At 36.1% G+C, this 25,505-nt stretch overlaps 1 protein-coding gene across 13 annotated transcripts in view; it reads left to right on the forward strand.

Moving 5' to 3' along the window:
• LRRC4C (leucine rich repeat containing 4C) overlaps positions 1–25,035 on the forward strand; it is a 510,287-nt gene extending 485,252 nt beyond the window's left edge. For all 13 annotated transcript variants that reach the window (XM_084519873.1, XM_084519869.1, XM_084519871.1 and 10 more), the window contains one exon: positions 22,910–25,035. In XM_084519873.1, coding sequence (XP_084375999.1) covers positions 22,952–24,868 — 1,917 coding nt within the window. In that variant the 5' untranslated portion in view covers positions 22,910–22,951 and the 3' untranslated portion in view covers positions 24,869–25,035. The remainder of the gene's footprint in view (positions 1–22,909) is intronic.
• Positions 25,036–25,505: the final 470 nt, after the last annotated feature.

Below are 25,505 nucleotides of genomic sequence, written 5' to 3' on the forward strand. Positions count from 1 at the left end.
AGAGGTTCTGTGGTGTCAGTGCAGCACAGATGTGAGAGCACAGCTCTGGGGAACCATTTCTGAGCTGCAGCTTGGGTAAGGGTTTTAAGTTTCCTACAGAGACACTTCTGCATTGTTTTAAACCACTACATTAGGCTATGCAAGGGTGAAAAAAATATATATATTTATAGCATTTAGGCCAAATCCTGAGGTTGGGATCTTCAGCTGTTTTTAGGATCACATGAAAATGGGAATTTCAACTCAGATAGTCCCTGCACACTCCAGCATTTTTCGCTCAGCTGCGTGTGAGAGTTTAGACGTAATTTTGCCTTGGGCACGAAGCCAGTCCCTGCAACACTGAGAGAAGTGATAGTTCAGGGCTGCTCTTTTACTTCTTTTCATCACTGCTGAGTGTTGTTTTACTTTCCTCATTTCAGAAAGAAACCGATCATCCAATGTGTGGGCTGTCAGCAGCTCCCTCGCTCTCCCATTTTTTCTGCATTTCAGCCTGGAGGTGACTTGCCAGCACTGCACAGCCTTTCCACACCCCGGCTGCTGTGCCCCCAGATTCCCACCCCCCTTTGCCTGCAGTGCATACCATAAATCCCCCCCGGCAGACACACCATTGCACAGGGTGCAGATGCTAAGGCAGCAGCTGCAATCAGACAGAGAAATCTAGCAGTCTGCTTCACACAGGTTTTACCCTATTGGATCTTGGATCAGGTCACGGAAAAAAAAAAAAAAAAAAAAAAAAAAAAAAAAAAAAAAAAGACGTCCAGCATTTTGCTTTAAGCAACAACTGATACTTGATGTTTTAAATGAAGCTGAAAGAACCTAACAATGTAACTGGAGAATTAGGTGTTGCATAAGAAAAGGGTTTATTTTAGCTTCTTTTCTGGCCCATAAAACAAAAGCATAGTTAATTCTTTTATAGATTGCAGAGCCCCTTCTGTCTGTAGTTGGACTTGGGAACAATTCAGGTCTGGGAAAAGACACAGTGAGAGAGAATACATGTGCAATTCAGACTTGCTGAAAATGTCTTTTCTATCTTTTTATCTGAATCTACAGACAGGTTGGAATTACCCTAGCCAAGCTACCAAAACTTATTGAATTACATGCTATTCAAACTAGCACACTGTGCTGTTAACGTTGTTTCGTTATGTTTTATTGCTGATTGCAGGGCCACTGGTATGGAACACTGTGTGTTCAGATAAAGCTCCCGTGAAGCACCAATTTGTTGAGACAGTGGAAAGCTGATAAGGATGTACAAATTAAGATAGCTTTAATGGGTTATAAGAGCACGGTCCATCCTACAGCTGTTCTTAGAAACTGATAGTGATTTCCATGTTCTAGTGATCATGTAATTTTAAAAACAGGGATGTTTGATGATTTTTATTGGCTGTGATAATTTTGCTTGAATTCTATATGCTGGTGATAATGAGATTAAAATTTTCTCCATGTTTAATTTAATTTCATTATCCAGGTTTAAAAAGTACCCAAACTATGGGTGATATATTTTTAGATGAAATTTTTGGTCATGCAGTGTTTCAGGAGGTCTTCTTAGTGCATGCTGAATCTCATTCCCAGTAAGCTATTCATTGTTGTTAGGCTGCTGGATATCTTTTCAAAGGAAACACAGAATCCAGAACTGATAGCATTTTGTAGACATAAGGATATCCATGATGTCACAAGAACTGCATTTTATAAAGAAACAGCTCTTCAGCGAAGAAAGATTTTCCAGCTCCTTTGTTCTTAGAAAAGTCAGGCTATGCAGATCTATTCCTTTGTTGGCAGAGTTGTTTTCAAACGCTATTTTATCCAAAAGGATGAACTGGGATTCAAAAATTTCATCAGCCACCATAACTAAAATGTAGAGCTAGCAATTTTTTTTTTAAAGTGGATTTTTTTCAGTCATATAGGACCATGTATTTATCAAATGCACAAGAAGTATTTGAAGGAGGTTTTGATTGATTCTGGGGACTGCAGTGGAAACCTCTCATGTTTGTGTCTGGCTTAATACAGACAAAGCTAATTAGGAGAATGCTCTTTTGGTTCACTGTGCAGAGATTAGCTTCATTTCAGTGGAGGCAAAATCTTGGGTCCTTGATTTAAAAATAGGTATTGCAGACATTCCATGGAGGAAAGCTCTTTGAAATGTCTCCTTGGGTACATGCAGTTCCCTGCATTTGTGCTTAGCAGTAGGGCATAATTAGATTTCAAATCAATGGATCACATGACTACCCTCAAACAAGGCTAGGCTAGGGTGAGTCAGTAGGCAAGTGAGTTAATTTCTTCTTTTTAGATCTTAATTTCAGACCCTTCCTCTTTTTTAAGCATGTGTGTCTGTGATATATGTGTGCCTTGAATGTTTGTAAATATCTGTACTCATCTCTCAATTAACAAAATAGTCAGTTGACCTAAAGTCCTTGGCAGGATGAAATAGCCTCTGTAAATGTCATTATTTGTCTGGAACCCCACTCTGCAAACAAGTATCTGAGGAACTGGTCTTAGGAGCTTTAAGGCATGATTATTCTATGAAATAGAAAATGGTAACAAAGACACTCATCTTCCCTTTTCATTACCTCTTCCTAGAAGCAATTCTGCTTTATTTGCATGGCACAATATTCAAGTTGTTGAATCCTAGTCTCTCCAGACCCTCTCAAAGGACTGGTAATGATTTCAGACCCTCCGTGTAAACATCCATTGCACAGTATAATACTGCACTTCCTCAGCTCCACCATTTTTCCTATTTCTGCAGCACTAGTAAGAACTTAATAAGTGAAGAGATTGAATTAGAGATAGAGGAAATCACAACATGCTTCTCTCTTTAACTTAGAAACAGGTGATCTATATATTATTCAACTAAATGCAGGATAAGGTGACTTTAAAAATTCCTTGAAAATTACAATAATTTGCAATAGCAATAATTTAATAATACAATAATTGCAATAGCAAGTCATGGAGAGTGACTCTGGCTTAGATCCACAAAACTAGGTAGATACCTTACTTCTACTTTAGGAATTAAAGATATGATTACAGTGAAGTATTTTCACCTCAGTCCTTTCCATCACCAAGTACCAGTACCTATGCTTATCCATAACTGATGTATGAGAAACTATGTATGAGTGAGGGGGAGTCTGGATGTAGCTTTCAACAGAGGTGAGAAGAATAGAGATCTTGTAAAAATTGAACAGGACTGCATTTCTTTCTCTTCTAAAAACTTATAGAGTATAATGAACCTCTTGTGGAAGGAAAGTGTTTTTCTAACGATTTTACTGGGGCCATCATTCTCTCCTTAGAACCTAATTAAAAATGATTTCTTTTAGATAGTGGTTTGGGGTTATCTTGTAGGACATATAAAAGTCACTTGTAAGGTCTATAGAAATTAAATTCTTTAGATTTTTATCCCTAGGCTCTGCAAAAACTATTTCTAGGCCTATGAATAGTTTATTAACATCAAAACCACTGTGTACATTTCATTGTATTGCATAACAGGCTATTGTTCAGTAAATTCTATTGGCAGAGTTTTTGGAATGGATAAGGAGATGAAAAAAAAATGAATAAAAAGAATATTAAGAAGGCAACTTTAAAAGAAAGCATGTCTTCTAATTAAATTTAATTTTAAATTATTTATCTCAGGCAAGCCCTGTACACTTTTTCATTGTCTACGCCTTACGTTATAGATATATCAGATGGTCAAAGAGATAATTAACCATAAATCAATGTTTCTATTTCATTCAAAATTACAAAAGAGCATTTTTCATGTTTAGTTTGCTGGGGTGCAACCTTTACAGTTTTTGTTTGTTTTTTTTTTTAACGCCACATGAGTCAGTGGCTCTAATGAGCTATGGCTGGAATAATTAACTGAGATGGGCTTTTTTTTTTTTTTTAAATCCAACCCCTTATAGAGAGAGACTATATAACTATGATCTTGAGTCAGGAAGATACTCTGCTGAGTTTCAAGATCAAATCAGCTTCAGCTCAGACTGCATAATGACCCCTCCCTCCCCCCCAAGCATCTTTCAGCAGCAGGGTATAAATTTATAATCTTCAGTATCACAGCACAAAAGTTCTGCTACATGTATTGCAGGAATAACTCCGTTAACTGTGCTATAGAAGTATTTTCTTCACCTAAGAGTTGCAGCTAATGGCAAATGCAGCGCACACCACTCTGCATCACTGTGAGTGTACATGTAGAGTAAAATAATCCCTAAACTGCTTACAGAAGACAAGTTTTAATTCTACTTGAATGTATTTATTCATTACTGTACCCATCTTGCAGAAAAAACGTATGACAATGTTTTAATTATATGGGGATGATGTATTTTACAATTGCAAACTAAAACTAGAGTTATATTTTATTTGCCCTTCAAGTGCTCATCCTCCAGTCACCCAGATAGGAAGCAGAGACCACACCAGGTGATTTGGCAGACCAGTCATCCAGTTTATACTGTATTTTGAAGGTCAGGGTCATGCCTTGTTCTCAGTAATAGAATTAAAACGTATATCAGACTAATGCTAAGTCAGTCCCATTTTCCTGTTGCTTATTATAGCCATTTATGTTGCTGCATCTGCATCACAACACCAACAATACATATGGTAACATTATGTATTGAAAAACCATGAGTGAGGCATTAGGAGCATGGATGGGAGTGTTCTTAGCAGACAGGGCAGTATGTGAAGTATCATCTGTTCAATCTCTAATTCCCTTCTACATCACCAGTGGCTTTAATTCTTTCCATAGATCCAAATGTGTTACCTATACTATGCTTTTAGGACTCCCTCTAATTAATGGTGAATCTGGAGCTTTGTAAAGTTCTTTGACTAATGTGAAGAGGAGAAGATGGGCTTTTAGCATCCAGTTCTCCTGAACTGAAGCAAAACTTAAATATTGTTCTATTCTCTTGTCATCAGAAACATTTACCCCTACTAATCTGGTCAGAGGTACTCCACTATACTTGCATTTGAGACGTCAAATACAGATCAATCCTATAGCTTGCCAGTGTATGATTGGTGGGAAAAAATAACGCCATTTTAACATTTAAAAAAAAAGTATGTGTACTTCTTGCTGACTTTGTAGGTTTCACTGAAGTCTGCGTATTGTTAGATTTCAAGTTTTGTTATTACTACATAATCACACAAGTATATTTTATACTAAAATTTCTTTCTGTCTCTTGATAATTGCAAAAAGAAACGGACTGTGGAGTTAACAAAATTTTGTATAATTCCAGAGTCTCATGCTAGTCTCAAGTCTCAGTCAAAAAAAAAAAAAAAAAAAGAAAAAAACAGAATAAGTAAAGCTTTTATTCATTGCAGGTCTATTTCGTATTTGATGAGGAAAAAAATGTTACAAACATTTAATCTAATATTATTCATTTGTCCATGGAGTTGCTCTAGTTATAAAGCATATATATATGTGCACGATTCTTCAATTTCTACATGCAATGCTTATGCTATGCTACATATAGTGCTGATGTTTTTTCATAGCATGTGTAAGTTGAAAAATGATGATTTGCATTGCTCAGATACAACAGGTATCATACTACACGTAGGCATGTGTAGAGCAAAAATGAAAACCCTAAAAGAATGATTTGTTTGGGCAAATGCCATTTTTATGTCCAGAAAACCTGGAATTCTGCCCTTTTAAGTGAGTATGAATAATTTTCTTCCTACTCAAACATTTTGAGTTGCACTGTAAGCTGTGGCAAATTGCCTTTTTAAATACATTTTGGAAAATAAATTTCAGACCTTCAATCAGCTTTGGAACAATCTTGAAGTGCAATCTCTTTGCAAAGCCTTTTTGCAGTTTCCAGATTTTGCAACCAGCTGCTTTGAGTAACAAGAAAAAATCTATTAGCTTATACTTGCCTTTGTATGAATAAGAAAGGAATCAAACATCAAAGAATATGGGTGCTGTTTTCTAATACAGTCCTGATAGTTTCACACACTTTGTTCTAACTCAGCTGAAGTGCAGTCAGGCCTCATTAAGATCAAACATTCAAGATAATGGAAGGCTGTGATCTTCTGCATTATACTTTGTTAACTTATGTTTAAGATGAATCTGTAACTTTAAAGAGAAAGGAGAGATTTCTGCATATTGCATAAGAGAAAGTGATATTGGTAAGGGGTATGGCATTTGCCCAAAGGGACAAATGACAAGCAGCAATGTAATAGAAACATGTAGAAGCAATCATCCCAATTTCTCTTTTGAAATCCTCTTAATCACTTCATTGGTAAATAGCATGACTTACCTTTGAGTGAGCTGACTGGGGAAAGAGGGGAGATAAAGTGATTCATTTGATATCTGTGGTTCAAAACAACTGAGCATTTACTTCCTGGTTGTGTAAGTAAGCTTAAGGTGGATTTAATATTATCTAGAAGACATTGTTGGTTAGACAAAAAAAGTGAACTTGAACTTGGGACCTTTCAATGTTGATCTTGAATTTGTTAGTTACTTATGGTATGGCTTTGGCAAGTCATAATTCATCAGCAAAGGAGTAAAAAAATAAAAAATAAAAAAAAAATACACCACTTAATGACTTAATGTCTTCATTCCAGAGAGAAGACTATTACCACGAGTATCAAACACTGAATTCCTCAGAACCATCATCCACACCTCCTAGAAACATTATTTTGCTGATTTTTTGTGACACAAATCCAGTAGTTGTTCTAAAGAATAGAGACACAAAAAGTTGCAGGTGGATTTTTTGACCCTGCTGATTGAGTTCAAGTATTTTTGAGAAATAATTAATTAGATAATTTTTATATGAATATAATGAATATATTTGTGAATATATGTATTTATAATAACATAATGAATATGTATGTGTATATATACATAGATAGATTTGACTATAATAAATAATTACCAGACATATTTAAAACCTAATCTTCATTCTTGTATGTGACAATACAGGTATGTCATTAACAGTGAACAAAGAGATTAAGAATATCCTTTTTCACTGTGCTTTTTTAAATTATTATTTATTTATTAAGTGTGAGTGAGTTCACCCTCAGTTGTCTTTTACCAGTGCTTGGAAAAAAACGCAGGATCAGGGGTTTGAGAAACTTTAAATGGATGCAGTGAGCCAGATCCTGTGCCAGTGAAGCTACACTGATTTATACAAGCTGTGGATCTGGCCTGTGAATTTTATTTTTGACAGCAAACAGTATTACAGCACAGTCAGGACTTTCTACAGGCATTCTTCATGCTATAGAGTGCTGTTTCAGCATCCATAACTGTAATTTTGTGTTGAATGACCTGATCTTCCTGCACTGGATTGAACTGGAAGCTTTCTCTTAAATGAATGTCCCAAGAAACCAAAATTCAATGTGGATTCAGAAGATGGAACTGGTAGTATTTGTTGTTGTTGGTGGTGGTGGTTGTTTGTTTTGTTTGCTTTTTTGTTGGTGTTGGTTTTTTTTGTTTGTTTTGTTTTTCAGGGATGGAGGGAGGTCACCGTAGCTGAAGTACAAAATCTGGATCATTGAAATCATTGATGTTATTGATGATTGTGCCACCAAGGAATGGACAGAGTGGCACATCCAATGATCATCATAACGCCCAAGGTCTTCAGAAGGCCTTGGTTAGTGCATACAAATGTCTGGGAGAAAGGAAAGAGTGAATGCCAATACTGATCACTAGTGATCTCTTTGGTGTTTGTATCCACCTATAAACCTTATGTTCACAATATTTATAGAGAAATTAAGTAAAAGTGTTTTTGTTGTAAATGGAGTCAGCCATTATTCCTTGCAGTTTGCAGGGGAGGTACAGCAAATCCATGTTCAAAATCCTTGAATCAATAATATGAGAAACAGAATTTCAAGAAGAGGACAGTAGCAGCCCCATACCAACTTTCAGGTATCCTGTCTGCTGTGGCTCCATTGTCTGTTCAGCAATCACTAATGAAATTATTCCTCTCACTCACTAGTATGCTCTTGCTTTGCCTTTCAGTAAAAATTGGGAGATAAAGAATAGCAGTGAAGAGCAATTGAATTTAGTCTAGTAAGTGCCTTTCTCACTCGTAAGTACTGCTTGTTAAATTTCATTTTGAAAAATGAAGCTGTATTTAGTGTAAATGTGAGGAATCCTGGTGAGAAGAAAAGCACCCCAAACCATTAAAAGAAAAAAAAAATGTTCTTTTTGCTGCTATATAATTTTAAAATGACTTAGCAATTTGTACTGCACTTCAGGAAAAAAAAAAAAAAAAAAAAAAAGCTGACAACTTGGACACCAGACTGCAGGTAAATGAAATTTTAGAAGGAGAATTTTGTACTCTTTAAAAAGGAAGAATGAAGTTTGTAAGTTCCTGGCAGCCCCTTAATTAAATTGGAAGGTGTCTTGCTATGCTACCTTAATATACTAAGGAGAAATTATTAAGGCTGTTTTGGTGACTGCAGTGTACTGCAGTCATGCAGGTTACATTGCTGGGCTGCTTTGTGGAGTAGCAGCAAGCTCTACCCCCTTAAACAGCATTAAAGAATGATGGTAAGATTTATATAGCTTTGCTCTCTTGCACATGTGATTACCTACAGAGGGGACTTTAAGTCCCCATATATGTCACTGAGCATTAAGTTGGTACCTGTTGTAAGAAAAGAAGCATCAGCTGCTGAAAGCAGTCTAATCAGCAGATATTGAATTTTTATAGATCTTACCAAATTATGCCTACTCTTTTGCAGTATTTGTCTTCACTTTTAAGATGAGAGAAGATAATTCATGGCAAACTCTTTCCCAAGAAATCTGTCTTGTCCTGGCTTACTCAAGACAGATGTCAGAGATAAGAGTGACTGCCTATCACATCCTTTGGCAAATACTGATAGATTATCAGTATGCATGTGTTACTGTTGACTAAAGGTTGTGGAATAATAGTCTCCTTACGCTGGAAACCTAGTTTTCTGTCTATGCTGAAAAAAGATCTATTATATCTGCCAAACAAGACAGAGAGCTACAAGAAGCTATTTTAACAATTCTGTAAAAGCAGATTGTTCTTCCAAGCTAATCCTACAGCAGTGCTCTAGTGCCGTACTAACACAAATACTCTCTAACATGATACAAGTGAATGAAAAAAATCCCGAGTCAAGCCTTCTTTCCAAAAAGCAGTTTCGAAAGCAGTATGGAATTTTACCCTGATGCTGCAGGTCAAATTTGAGCATAGATATATACCCCACATTTATAAAGTTTGCTTTCAGTTTGAATTGAAGATAGCAGTCTTCAGTATTTCCTAATATAACATGGTATACTGTAAAAAAGCCTCTATGTTTCTCTCCAGAAATAGCTGGATTTAAGTGGAAGATAAGGTAATTCTAATATACCATATATGTTGTTTGTCAGTGTAGGATTTAAAGCTCACAGGCGAACTTCTAGATAAAAGTCGGTGTATATCTGTAAGCTATTACCATCTATTTGTCAATGTAAAGCCTCCTAAATCCCATGTACACCCAGATATAATACATTATAAGGGTTGGAGATAAGGACCTCTCTTGATTCATCACAGGCTATATCTGCTGTTTTCAGTTCATAGTCACCATTGCAACCCTGTATTTTATGGTAGTAAGGAACAAAAAGAGAAAAAGAAGAGATGATTATTTTGAAAAAGAGAGTTTTTTGTTTGTTTGTTTTAAGAACTAAAATTAAATCCAGTCATAATTAACATTGTTTCAGCATTTCAGCAATCAGAAAACAGATCTCCCTTATTTGCATACTTTAAAAAAAAGCATTTGTCTTATCTTTACCATTTTTATAAAAGCTACATTTTCTTAGCAATTGGCTGTCTAAACCTTCTGATAGTTTAGAAAAATGCATCAGACTAATTTAAAAGGTAACAAGGCTCACAAACCTCAGCTAGAATAAAAATCATTGTGATTTTCATTGACTTGAATAGAGCAATACCAGTTTATCCCATTATCTGAGAATTAGACCAAATTCAATTCTATAGAATTACATAGACCAATTTCTATAGAATTATAAAGATAAATATTGCCTTCACATTTCTGGAATTGAAAAAATTATAAAGAAAAGAAATAATGGGAATGTGCTATATATATAACTTGTGCTTTTTTTCCTCCTCAGAGCCATAGAGGAGACTACATATTTAAAAATAAAAATAAAAAAAATCTCCATCATCTACTCTCTGGTAGTGATAGCTCAGGTTTAGATCTATGGCTGCAGTATTAGAGGAAGTTCTTAAATCTGTTCATGCTCCTTATCCATGATACCAAGCAGCTCCTCTATCTTCATTGAGATCCTTCTAAGACTTAGATCCCAGTCCAGAAATCAGGGCTAGTAAAAGAGATCTCTGTGCTTCTGTGAAGTTCCACTATGAAATGTAACTTCCTGTACTGTTCACTGGTTCTAGCTGCTGGTATCATGTCTTGTCAAGTCTTGAGCTTTCTATGGACAACAGTGTGAGTAAAGAAATGAAGATGTTTTTCCTAAGTTAATTGAATCCAGGGTTTAAAATCATTCTTGCAGATCAAGGTCAGATATTGGCAGCCAGTTACTTGGCCATGCCTAATACCACTATAAGGAATTCTTGCACAAGTGGTTATGGTCAGAAATACCAGATAAATAGGAAAAGATACTCTACATTTACTTATGTAAGCTTCCAGACTAAATAGCCCGCTACCTGATGTAGGTCTGTAAGCAAAACAGTGCTGGGAATATATGCAATGTACATTGTCAGTATTTCAGTGCAGTGTTAACACGTACATTTCTTAGCGCTTATATTTAGCATCATTCTTTGCAGTCCACAACCACATGGAACTGGCGTGAAATACTTTGGTAATAGAGTGCCTGATGATGCCACAAGTCTTCTCCTGCATGCTTCAGGGAAGGTCTGCATTATCAATGGATTTATTTTCTTGAAATACTTATGTGACCCCTACAAATGGTTGTCTGAAGATATTTAGTGTGCTTATCCTTATGCATCCATGGATCCATGGTACAGTAGGGAGTATAGATGAGAATCCAGGATATAGGTCTCAGCCAGAGAGATCTGGATGCATTCGTACTTTTGTCATTCAATTTTATTTTTTCATGTGCTCAGCGTGGATCAGTAGCTTTTTTTTTTTTTTTTTTTTTTTTTTTCCCTAATAGGAAACATAATTTTTAGAAATAGTTTTGGGCTATATTTTACAAAGTATACTAAGTATACCTATGCATACACAAATACAAATATTTGTATGAAAACAATGATGTCTGCCCATGTTTTGATACTATCTTTAACTACATGACCGGATCATATTTCTTATAGAAATCCTGTGTCTCTCAGTGTACAGAATGAAAAAGCAGCCTGAATTTAGTACTTGGGTAACGTTGCGGTTTTGTTACTATTACTTACTACCATAAGGGTGCCGACTGCTTCAAAGCTGCCTTGAGGATATCTGTAAAACTTTCAATGACCACAGTGTAGGTATATCTCTTGCATGGAATATTTAATCTGCAAATGGTTAAAAGTTTACATTAAAAAAAAAGAAAACGGCATTTCACAATGGTCGATATTGGACATCCTTAATAATAGGTGGTATCATTGCTGTCTGTGATAAATATACATGTATGTGTACTGCCATATAAGTCATCATAAAAATGGAAGGGTTTACTACAGACATATTTATAGCCTCAAATAACTTCAGCTATCAAATTTATTCTGCTTTGAACAGATAATTTTGAAATTTGTTTCAAACCTTCGATTCACTCTTTCTTTAAATTTTTAATGTAGCAGCATAATTGCTTGGGATCTTTTAAAAATCCAATATGTTAATATCTTGTCATTTTATAATATTAAATTACTTTTGTTTCATAGTACTCTGTCACACATGTGAACTCTGTCTTTTTAGCTAGCTCAGTCACTACTTACTTTATGTGATAGCTTTAATTAAATGAAAATTAAATTTCCATCTCCCTAAAAACTATCCTAAAAGAAAGACATCGAAGTCCAAGCTCACATCAGCAGTAATGTGCAGTTGACTCAGTATACCAAATTCTTATTCACATATGAGATGGAGTCCTGACTCAGCTAAAATCAAAGACAAAACTCCCATTGATTTCTGTAAGAGTCAGTTTTTACTATGACTTTCTCTCATAGATCTTGTTAAAGTGGTCAACCCATGAATTTAGAATACTGCATCAGCACTTCAGAATCTGAATTGGTGAAAAAGCAGGCAGCACTTCTGTTACTCGGAATTTTATCATGTTGGTTGACTAGAAGCAGATAAACAGCACTTCAGTGAAACTTATCATTTACTTAAGAAGTATATGCCAACCTTCATAGTTCTGCTATGAATTTCATATTTATGTAATAATACATTGAATTTGGCCAATGATTTCAATAAGCAGTCTATAAGCAGTCTACTCAGAAAAGATATTCCATCACATATACATGTATTCCTGGGTTTAAAGAGCAAGTCTTCATGAAAATATGAAGTAACCTATTATTTTTCTCTATAAGACTTAGCACAGTATAAACAGAGAGGAGAGTGTCAGTCTCTTTTCTCAGGTGACAAGTGAAAGGACACAAGGCAATGGCCTCAAGTTGTGTCAGGGGAGGTTTAGACTGGATATCATGGAGAATTTCTTCACAGAAAAGGTGCTCAAGCACTGGAACAGGATGCCAGGGAGCTGGTGGAATCCCCATCCCTGGGGATATTTAAGAGATGTGGGTATGTGGTGCTTAGGAACATCGTTTAGCAGTGAACATAGTAGTTAGGTGGATAGTTGGACTTGATGATCTTCAAGGTCTTTTGCACCCTAAATGATTCTATAATTCTAATATGCAGATAAAAATGAAAAATTTAGTATATTTAATGCATTTCTGGAAGGTGTACAAATACTATGGTAAGAATAATACAGGAATCTATAGAATAGGACTGAATATCTTTTACTATTTAGTCAAATTCAGTTTTAAATGTCTTAGCATGTTGGTCTTTTAAAGCGTGAGCATCACACCCTTTAATATGTACATAAAATCCATATTTGAATAGAAATGTGATTCTGGAATTCTGGCTCCCAGTCCTGCCTCTGCTACTGACAACTTTCATTATAGCATATCCACTTAGTCTCCCGTGGACTGCTCTGAGCAGGATTCACCCACACTGTATTCAGATGCAGACTCTGTCTTTGTGCTTTTGGGGCTAGGTTGGAGCAGTGCTGTGAGGCATCTTAGCTTAGGGTCAGCAACAAAAAGTTACTGCATGGCTGTCACGTGGAGCAACATGCATTACATCTAGTCAGCGTGGAGTGTGAATCTCATGTTTGTGAAGTATCCTGTAGACACATGATAAATTTTGCCAACTGATTTAATGCATTAATGCATCAGTTTCTTATTTCTTTTTCAGAGGCATTGTGAGGATGTGTTTGTGTGATGTTTTATTAAGACAATCCAGGCAACAACGCATTGTTACCAAAGTTTTCAGTGTGTGCAAAGGGCTCCGTAGCCCCTACTTTCATGCAACTCCCAAAAAACAAAAGTACCAGGTGAAAGTTTGTCCTTCAGATCTACGAAAATGCTTGTAGGTAGTTGTTACAGTCCCCCTCAAGTCATCACATAGTTACACTCTTAATTTTATTTCACTAGCTGCCTCCTAAATTGAGTCAAAACATTTTCCCACTCGTAATATTCAAAGGTGTACAAATAGTGTATGCAAGAGCACCTGTGACCTATTCATTGCCCAGCAGTGATAGATCTGGTAATAATGTGCTTGCTATTCTGGCTGTGCTGCACTTTGGTAAAACCTAGGGTTTAATTGAAATACACCCTGACCTTGGTTTTGTTCATGGGGCATAGAATGGACATAATTACTATGAATCTACTGAGGGATATTATGGCAAAATGTCATATTACTAATTTTGGCTACTCACACACTTTTGAAAAAAAAAAAAAAAAAGAAGAAAAAAAAACTCTCAGGAAAAAACAATGCACTGCAGTTTCACAGAAGTCCTAAAACAAGTAATTTTCCAAAAAATTAACTTCTTATTATTCTCTGTACCTATTTTTTTTCTCTCAAAATGCTATCACAGTATGATAATTGCATTGCCCCTAACAGTTTCATATTCCTTCATAATTAAATAAACAGCTTGTAAATTGCAGACCAGAAAATGCCTGTGTTTCACTCCTACCTTAAGAGGTTTCTATAGTTACCAAGGACAAGAAGTTTAACCATCATTTGCCAGACTCGAGGCTATTCACAGCCTTAACTTTTTATCTCCTGTCTCTCTTTCTCTTTGTCTCTTTGTTTATTAACAGAATGAGGGAGTAATTTGGACTCAGTTAGCCACTACAAATGCAATGATGCAAAATGGACTCTGGTGCTTTAGTGTGTTATTAGCTGGGTATGTTTCTCCCAGAACATCTTTTAGAATAATGCATACTAGCAATACAGTCTATAGTTACCAAGGTTATGAAATACCTATCCAGCATTTCTCCAGCTTAACATCCAATAATTCGTATCTTAAAATAAGAAAGCACCTTTCTTAACACAGTATTACAGCATAGATGTATTTAGGTGGATATTTTAATTAACCCACAAAAAGCATTAGTGAAGATTTTGCATTGCTGCTTTAATATAATTTCCTTTCATCCCTCAGTCTCCTGTTTTACATGTACAAAATACATTTTGAAAAACTGCACTTGTTAAAGCCCAGACATGATTCTGTATGCCACTGATGTGGACAATCTTCTGATTTATTAATCTCAAAATAATCTTAATATTTTTCTAAACAACTTCAAATTTTACTGAGCATTCCTTTTGCCAATGTATAGAAGGTATTACTGATTCACAACTGCACTATATTTTTATCAGAATTAAATATTTCTGTCAACTAGTTTATATTAACTACTGATGTCAGGAACTCTGCATGGATCAAAGGATGATTTGTATTGCTAACAAAAATATTCAGCATTTGCATATTCAATAAATTAATATGCATATTGTACTTTAGAAAAGGATGCTAAATCCTATTGTTTTTGATTTTAAAATCTGAACTCTAATTTTATAACATTAGGGTGAAATTTTCTTAAGGGATAGTATATGCTCTTATACTCATTTCTATCTGTTGATCTTTGTTGTACTGGTTATATTTGCATATGCCTTGTTAGACTATGTGGTGGTCTGATCTGACGTTTTCATCGTCTCTGTATTATAGTTTGTGAGCAGGGAGAAGATTCAGGGAAGAATCAGGGCTAAAGTATTGGTTTCCATCAGTCTTCACTTTTTTGCCTTTGCATCCTTTAAAATGCACAGCATTTTATTAACCTATAGACCTAACCTGCCAATTTTTGCCTGATAGTTTAAAACCTTGTAGTATGTTTTGGGAAATTATTCTAATTTGTAGGATTTATTATTTGCTTGTAAAAATTGATAATATTCTACCTAACTAAAAGTAGTTTGTTTGAAATGAAGTACTACTGTAGTACCTTTAAATAGATGTCTTTAATCACTGCTAGTCTGTTAAAAACACAGAAGTACTAGTGTTCCAAAATAATGACCCCAGTGTGACGGGAGTGAAAACTCCAGTGTTTGGAGCATGGCTTTAGAGTATCATTTAATTTATTACTAAGGGTTGCTTTTATTGCTTTTATACTAATTTGTTTGTGGTTCGCAGATATGAGTTTTGATAATAAACCAAACAGATTAAGAAATCATTCTTTCAATAATTATAGATATACTGCAGTTTAATAGTGGTTCACTGAGGTATTTCTGGTATAAGAAATAACACACCTTCAGTTGAAATACTGAAGGTGCTTGTATGACTTCTGTTTATATCATGGTTGGCACATGGGACGTAGTGACATGCTGCTGTAACTAATTAAAAGAATTTTGTTATCAGGGCTATTGCAAAATTTCTTCTGTACAGTTCTGTGGTTCCCCCCCCCCCCCCCAGATAAATATCTGTCTAGAAGAATACAGAAGATGAAAGCAAAACAGTATGTTCAGAGAAATGGTGTTTTATCAACTGAATTAGTGAAGGAGAAGAGCAAAATGGCAAAATGGGACTTGAATAACCCAAGGGATTGGTGATGTGGTAGAAAACCTTTTTACCTTTATGTAATTGGTTTGAATTGAGCCCAAGTCAATACAGAATGAAAGTTCCTAATGTCTACATGGGGTCTCAAGAAAATGAATCCAAATTAACTTTGAAAAGGGACTAGCTAAACTGCATTACATTCTTTTATGGACACTCTTAATTGAAATTACAGTGGCCTTGATTCAATTTAGCTTAAATTAAATTCTAAATAAGAGCGTCCACACAAAGATTTAATGCAATATAATTAACCCACTTTAAAAGTTAATTCCAATTAAATTTCTAGAATGTTTCTGGGTAGACTATTACCAAGCTCTATTCTGATGGCTTTTATGAAAGAATTTAAGCTCTTTCATAGTGGACAATTCATAGATTGCTTCCATTCACACAACTGTGAGTAGTCTGAACAGAGAGATTTTATCCTTTCCACCCTTTGGGTGACATCCAGGCAAAGTACAGTGATCAATAAAGAAAATAAAAAATTACTCTAAATAAAAATAGCATGTCTTGAAGAAATATCCATTCATATTGACTGTAAATTAGCAAATGTTTTCAGTTGTACTGAAGATACAAAGTACAAGTCAAGCTTGGGAGTAAAAGACAATGTATAAATAAAGGGGCATGCCAAACCCTGCAAAATTTAAAACTCTGTGAAATCTATTTCCAGCTAAAATATGAATATTCCTGCCTGGACCAATGTGCACTAAAAATCTCATTTTAAAAATATCTATTTCATGTTCATTTCTGTCAATTTAAGTTAAGGAGAAAATTAAAAATCTTAGGAAGATAAAACAATGAAATCATGGTGGAAAATGAGGGGTATGAAATAAAGATGTTTTCTATATAACAAAATGAAAGAAAAGAAGTAAAAGGCAGGCTGGATCAAACTCATTCTTGATTGAACTCCCCTGAAATGAATGGTGATTTAGGAGGATCGAATGTGTCCAATTGCATTTAGGTCTTTCAGGTCAGTGTCTTAGTGATTCAGCTGAGTCTTAGAGGATGTTCAGAACAAAACTGGAATGCATCCATGGTACAGCAATATCCCCTCTGCATCCTACACTTACATGCTTCAAGGGGCCATAGGAAATCCTCACAATATCTGAGAGGAAAGCAGTGAAACATGCAAAGAGGAGCATAATTTCCATTATGAGTGTCTTGATTTATTTGATCTCATGTGTAATCAGTTTGCATTGCAGGGCTGCTTCTTTGGCCTCCACTGTATTTAACTAAAAATAAAATAAAAAACAAATAGATAAAAGCTGCTGGGCTTTGAAACCTCCCAGGTTTTTAAGCATTATTGCAATGGCTCCCTAAACTATTGTTGAGACTTTTAAAGTCCTAGAGCAGTGGAAAGGGAAGAGATTTTTAAGAATGGAGGTAAAGATGCACAGCTATATAGTTGCAGTGATTAAAAAAAAAAAAAAAAAAAAAAAAAAAGGCTAAGAAGAAAAGACATGAGATCTGCTTTAGCCCAGTCTATTTACTGATTTTGTGTCATTATTATTGTAATGCTCAGTAAAGAACATAGCATGTTTTCCTCTGTTGGCAGCAAGGACAATGAAGAAAAAAAAAAAAAAAAGGTGTCGTTTTACTGTATGTGGACAGGGAATGGCATGAAAAGTGTTTGTACTTGTATTGAACTGAGGAGCACTAGTCCTCTGGGGTACGTCCAGGTGGAAAGGAATTTCAGGACAGAAAAGGCAGGAAGGAGGACAGGAGGGTATGGTGAGTGAATTCGTAACGTGATTCCATCAGCCCAACCCTTCACAGCCATATGGGGACACACATCTGAGGCTGCAGAAGCATTTGCAGAGCAGATGTTGGTGGAGGATTTCTGACCCCAGTGGAGCTCCCTGCCCACAGTTCAGTCTCTGTTCAGGGATCACGGTTTGCCCTTGTGTGTTTTAACATTTTGTGCAGCTAAAACAGATTGTGTGCTTGTCTCTTAGTATCTGCACTGAAACTCTCTCGGCATTGCTGCCTGAAGGGGATCAGTCACACACTCAGAGCAGTCAGAATTCCTCAAAAGAGAGGCAAAAGAGTCATTTCTGCATAAGGTCATCCTGGGGTGTAGACCTGTTTTATTACTGTATGCCATGCTCCATTCCATACAGAAAGTATTTGCATGCTCCAGTGCTGATACTACTGGGAGAGACTTCCCAGCATAATAAGCTGCTTGATGCACCTAGCTCCTCTTCATATGTTTGGAAATCTGCCATTTAATTTGTAATTTTAGAGTGGCTTGTTTACTAAAAAATGCATATATATTTGCAACGTGTTTTTCTTTCAATAAGCTCTTTAAAATGCTGTGGTGTACAGCATACATAACTGCTATATAAAGCAAAACAAAGGTGTCTTTTCTTAATGTAGCCACATATTTGTTAATTTAGTTATAAAAAGTGATCTGAATGCTCTCATCCAGAATATTTCTGGCATGAACCTAAGGGAGAGTTGTGAAAATTTAATTGTACTGTGATAATTTAATCACCTGATATCTGATGTTCTCATCGTGTTTTCAATGCAGTGACATATAGCATCACATCTCATTCAATTTTAAGGCAGATGTACAGCACCAACCAATGTGTATTAGATTATGTTGTGTCATAACCCATATACTGGGCTAATGCTACAGCCTTTGCACCACACTGCTCCACTGCTGAGACTATTATTCATAGACCCACAGACTAGATAGAAAACTAAAGATGAGTTGCCAACAGCAACTAAACTGGAGTGATCCAGCCAGGGATCACTCGAACTTGGGAAAATATCTTTGCCGCCTGCATACCTCATCAGATAAATTTTTGGGAAAGGTGTTGAAGTTCTTTTTTTTGTAATCAAAATTCGTCATTACAGGAAAATCCCTCAATAATCAGAGTGAGTGTAGTCACTTTATAGTAATGTAACAAAAAAAAAGTATAGTATAGTAAAGTAACAAAAAGTGATCAAAGAAGCATATCAGGCATAAGACCTAATTTAAAAAAAAAAAAAAAAAAAAAAGAAAAGAAAGAACCACTGGTTCCACTATAATGCCCACATAAGGAAGACAACTCTGTGTATCCATGTTCAGCAAAGTTACCTTTCAATAGCATAACTGCTGCATCCTTCAAGTGGTCCCTAAGGAAAGCTGCACTGTACATCTCTGTAGAGCCATATTAGCTTTGTCATTCCTTGCTTCATCTTCTGCATTGGAAGAGGGCAATGCTTTTTGCTCAAAGGAAAATATGTAGTACATCAGGACTACATCACGTAAGCTATAGAGAGGAGAACATGCGTATCAGCAGTCCATTTGAGTGAAGACTTCCTGAGTTCTGTGGAAATAAAAAACAAAACAAATAGCTATATATATATGTGTGAATGTCTCCATTACCATAAAGAAAATATACATTACTGTATAAGCACAGTTTTATAATTGTATGGTGTCTGGGAAATGGATTGAACTGTAAGGACATTTTAAACAAATTTTAAATGTATGCAGCAGAGGGCACTAGTGTTATTGAATTGACCATAGAGTTGGTATTTTGGTACTAGACAGATGAAAAAAAAAAATTGCTTAGAAGACAAAGAGTTGTCAAGATAGACTAAAGAAGCTGGTTGATGGTATGTGTTCCATGTGTGGATTTATAAAGCTAAACCTTCATGTGTCTCTAGCATAATAGACAGATATTGAATAGCAAATTACTCTGGTACAGAGTTCCAGATGGGTCTTTATGTAAAGCCCATTAAAATATTTCCATAATGTTCTTCAAGGCTTTAAATGAATTTTCTACTGTGTTTTTGCACTGGCTATTTTTTTTTTTTTTTCCCAGGGTATTTCCAGACTATTTATATTTGAAATGACTCTGATGTGAAATGACTGCACAAAGACTTCCTGAATACTTAAGCTCTGAGCTGTGGAAAGCTACCAGTATAAAAGAAAAGGACCTTTTTTAATACATTCCTACAGCACAAGAATTCTCACTGCAGTATATTAGCCTATTAGCTTCATGCAAAGCTTGCAGGTTGGCAGTGAGGACTTGCAAGGAGCTGCCTGGCATAGCTTCTGCTGTCCATGACAGCTTTTCATATTGTCAGGTTCCCCGTACTTCAGTACAGTATTCATGTAAAATATTTTTATCTTTTATTTATTTATTTTAATCTTGGAGCATATGTGCAGTGATGGAAAGGGAAGATTTTCTGGATAAAGGAGTGAATTAGGGAATGGTGGGAGATGGTGGGAGCTAGAAGTTGGAACAGGAAGGAAGTGCCTTGCAGTTCTTGAAAGTTGCAGTTGAAATGATTGGCTTTATGGAGACTGGCAAAGCAACTGAAGGGAGTTTATGCATATGCTGGCTGATGTTAAGGGTACTTGCTATCCCATGACCTTTGTTATGTTTGCTACACTTTCTTGTTCTACTAAACCCATAATTTTTCAGCTCCTTCAGGTTATCCAGGATACAGGAATGAGAATGGAAAATAGCAAAATGAAAGTTAGAGAAACCATATGGTATGTTGCAAAGCTGGCCTGTAATGATGCATGGGTATGAGACTTATAGAACATAAAAGATTGCTCTAGCTTCCTGGGAGCCACGTGCTCCCTGTGCTTCCCATGCCCCACCAGCCATACAAGGATAACTGGCAGCTCTGAAGCTTGAGAGAGCAGAGTTCTCATCTCAGTTACAGTGAAGACAATAACATTACACTAGTGTGATGGTAGAATAATTAGTTTGGTGTGTTTCTGCATCTGTTTTATTACTTGATAATGCATTTATTCAGTCTAAGTCATTAAGGAATAAGTTTTAAAAGACTTTTAAAAAACGAGGCAGGAAAAAAAGAGAGAAATCTACCCAGTAAAACAAAACTAGAAACAACAACAAAAAAATGCTAATAGAGTCACATTAACTATCATATAAGGTGGTTAATAACTATTCAACAGCAAAATTCATGGATCATAGAACTTAACTAAGAAGTCTGAAATCAATATTGATCAATTCATGAATAAATATTCAATTTAATTCAAATGGGAAACAGGTTCTTTTCAAACTTTTTTTTTTTTTTTTTTTCCAGTTAGTCATACTACAGTGGATTGTTTGTGTAAGAGAACTCATCTTTTAGTGAGTTTTAGGAATTAGTTTCGGAGTGTTTCTATATATTGTGTTGAGCACCTCTGAAGAGATGCTTGTAAACCTGCAGTAAAAGGGAAGGTGTGTACAACAGCTACCCCTCATCAGTCTAGTACAGTATCCTAAAACAATGAAGTAGGAGTGTGGATATTCATGATTTCAGGAGTATATGGTTCAGGAGTATGGATATTGGCAGACTGAGAAGCAGGAGCATCTAATGCTACAGATACGAGGTTATCCAGGATCATATGGCAAAAGTTAAGCCACAGGCAGAGAAGTTGAGTGACTTGCTCAAGGTTGCAAAACACATTACTTTCATGAATCTTTCATACCAAGACTGATGTTTTATAAATAGCACTTAACAGAGCAGATCAAACAAACAGCCCAGATCTTCCAATTCCCATTCACTGGTATTTAAACCATTATATTGGCTTTCTCTGCAGTGAATTATTAAAAGTGAGATGAGAACACTTGCTAGCTCTGAACCATTATAACAAGTTTTTAAAAAATGCAAAAGTGAATTCTGAAAACAATGCATTGTCTGAATATATAATTAGAAAAAGTCTTTCATTAAATGAATTGCTATGAAGATGCAAGTCATGTTTGTTTTTTTTTTTTATTAATAATTATTATTTATATATATTTTAAAAAATAACTTCTTCACACACAATGAAACAATTTAAAGCCTGGAGTAGAAAGCTTTTGCCTTTTAGTATTTTGTTTATTATGCATTTGGGTGCTCTAGGTTATAAATATGCTCTAAGCACGATGTAATTTATAAGACTTCACTTTTGGCTGATTTATAGGAAATTTCATTAATCTCTACAGCAGAGGGACCTTGTAGTGAGCAGAAGATTGAAAATGAACTGAGGGCTGAAGGCTTTAAGAATTACCCCAAACGAATCAGTACTGAAAGATTTAGAATGATAATTCATAGAGTAAAGCCTTTTTCCCCCTTTTAGTAACATCTGTAGGATTTTCTTAGAGGTACTAATGAAATTGTCCACTCTGCAGCTAAAGAGATATTTGTCAGCATTTAAATGGCTATTCTTATTTCTGTGTTCAGCACATATGTACTAATGCTTGCTTCTCTGCTGCTGCTGGTGCCAAGCAAAAGAATTGAGGAAATATCATGAAATGGGATGATACTGTTTAACAGTAGGGAAGAACTGATGCTCAGCATGTTTCTTTTGTATTTTATTTTTAAAATCTGAAATAGGCAAGATCTTGCCGTAACATTTCCATGATCTACTACATTCAGTATCAAAGGCTTTACTTTTAGTCAGATTCTGAAGCAGGAATCACATTTGTATAGATAAAGAGTTTCATCAATAATAAAAAATAAAAATAATAATAATAAAAAGTCATGAGTCTCCATTTAGTCTTCATATTATTTCTTGTCTTGATTTACTGTAATATTAACAAAGTTCAATTCTTGAATATTGTGATGATTCTTATCTTACTCAATTTTGTTTTTTGAGGTTCTTGACACTTCTTTCAACTCTTCTCTTGAGTTAGAACATTTCTCTTAGGTACCCAGTGTGGTTGAACTTGTTATCTGCCATCAAGCTACATGCATTATACTTTGGAATGAGCAGGAAAAGCTAGTGTCTGGATATTTCTTATTGCCAATTACACCTGGCATGGCTTTACAGGAAACAAAATATTAGAATTTGTATAGCTATTTATACTACAGTTTGATGAAATTGGTAGAGCTGACTGAAAGGACTTGAGAAGGCTCTCTGTTTAGAGAGCACATTTAAATATTTGAGATTAATTTAATATTCTCCTTTTCCCTTCTTTCTTTCAGACTATTCAAATTCCAGAAGGACCAACACCAAATAAATTATGAATGTTGAACAAGATGACCTTACATCCACAGCAGATAATGATAGGTCCTAGGTTTAACAGGGCCCTATTTGACCCCCTGCTTGTGGTGCTGTTGGCTCTTCAGCTTCTTGTGGTAGCTGGTCTAGTGAGGGCTCAAACTTGCCCTTCTGTCTGCTCCTGCAGCAACCAGTTCAGTAAAGTGATTTGTGTACGGAAAAATCTGAGAGACGTGCCAGACGGCATCTCCACCAACACCCGGTTACTCAACCTCCATGAAAATCAGATCCAAATCATTAAAGTGAATAGCTTCAAGCACCTGAGGCACCTAGAAATCTTGCAGCTCAGCAGGAATCACATCAGAACAATTGAAATAGGGGCCTTCAATGGTCTGGCCAATCTCAATACTTTGGAACTCTTTGACAATCGTCTGACCACTATCCCAAATGGGGCTTTTGTATACCTGTCAAAACTGAAGGAACTTTGGTTGAGAAACAACCCCATTGAGAGCATTCCTTCTTATGCTTTTAACAGAATTCCTTCTCTCCGGAGGTTGGATTTGGGAGAATTGAAAAGGCTTTCATATATCTCAGAAGGTGCCTTTGAAGGTCTGTCCAACTTGAGGTATTTGAACCTTGCCATGTGCAATCTTCGAGAGATTCCTAACCTCACCCCACTTGTAAAACTGGATGAGTTAGATCTTTCTGGGAATCATCTGACTGCCATCCGGCCAGGTTCCTTCCAAGGGTTAATGCATCTTCAGAAACTGTGGATGATACAGTCCCAGATTCAAGTGATAGAAAGGAATGCTTTCGATAACCTTCAATCACTTGTGGAGATCAATCTGGCACACAATAATTTAACACTACTGCCTCATGACCTGTTCACACCGCTCCGTCTCGAAAGGATCCACCTGCATCACAATCCTTGGAACTGCAACTGTGACATCCTTTGGCTCAGCTGGTGGATTAAAGACAAAGCACCCTCCAATACTGCGTGCTGTGCCCGTTGCCACACACCTCCTAGTTTGAAAGGAAGGTACATTGGTGAGCTGGACCTGAACTACTTCACGTGTTACGCTCCAGTCATAGTGGAGCCACCAGCAGACCTCAACGTCACTGAAGGCATGGCTGCAGAGATGAAATGCCGGGCATCAACCTCCCTGACCTCTGTATCTTGGATTACTCCAAATGGATCTGTTATGACACATGGGGCATACAGAGTTCGGATTGCTGTGCTCAGTGATGGCACGTTGAATTTTACAAAGGTAACTGTGCAAGACACGGGTTTGTATACATGCATGGTGAGTAACTCTGTTGGGAATACCACAGCTTCTGCCACACTGAATGTGACGGCCCTGGATAACCCTGGTTACACATACTTTTCAACTGTCACAGTAGAGACTGTGGAACCTTCTCAGGATGAGGCACAGACCACAGAGCAGGTTGGGCCCACACCAGTTACCAACTGGGAGACCACTAACATGACAACCTCACTCACTCCACAGAGCACAAGATCAACAGAAAAAACGTTCACCATTCCTGTGACGGACGCAAACAACGGGATCCCAGGAATAGATGAGGTTATGAAGACTACCAAAATCATAATTGGTTGTTTTGTGGCTATCACTCTCATGGCTGCTGTGATGCTGGTAATTTTCTACAAAATGAGGAAACAGCATCACCGGCAGAACCATCATGCTCCAACACGGACTGTAGAGATCATTAATGTGGATGATGAGCTTACAGGTGACACACCCATAGAGAGTCACTTGCCCATGCCAGCAATAGAGCATGAGCACCTAAATCACTATAACTCTTATAAGTCTCCTTTCAACCACACAACAACAGTTAACACAATAAATTCAATACACAGTTCAGTGCATGAACCGTTATTGATCCGAATGAACTCAAAAGACAATGTACAAGAGACTCAGATCTAAAACATTTAAGACATTATTGGGTGGGGGTGGGGACAAAAAAAAAAGATGGTTTATAAAGCAAATGACACAAATGACTGGGCTAAATCTACTGTTTCAAAAAAGTGTCTTTACAAAGAAAAAAGAAATTTATTTATTAAAAATTCTATTGTGATCTAAAGCAGACAAAATTATGTGTATTCCTCAGAACCTGTTTTTTGCTGCACTTATTTACCCTCCTCCTTCCCTTTTTCCTTCCCACCCAACCCTGATTCCCATTTGCCATATTTTTCATAGGAGATCTTGATTCCCTAAAAGAACTGGTCTAGGAAATTTTGTAAGACTTCTGTTACACTTTGGGAATTTTTATGGTGAATTCTAGTGGTGAGATTCAGTCTATTTTGTCACTTCTTTTTCTCTTCTTTTTCTTTTGTTTTCTCATGCCCTTTTTGAAATTATTCAACAGGGAATGGAATATTAGCAGCAGCTTTACAAGTGAGCAAAACAAACAAGCAAACTTTTTTTTTTTTTTTCTCCATGTAATGATTTGATAATTTGCTCTGTATTTACCAAAAGGACCATTCTGTGAAAAAAAGGAAGAAAAAGTAAAAAAATAATAATAATAAAAAAAATTAATTTACTTGTGAAAACCTATAAAACC

Source organism: Aythya ferina (assembly GCF_964211825.1).
Source record: "Aythya ferina genome assembly, chromosome: 5".
NCBI classification, from domain to species: Eukaryota; Metazoa; Chordata; class Aves; order Anseriformes; family Anatidae; genus Aythya; species Aythya ferina.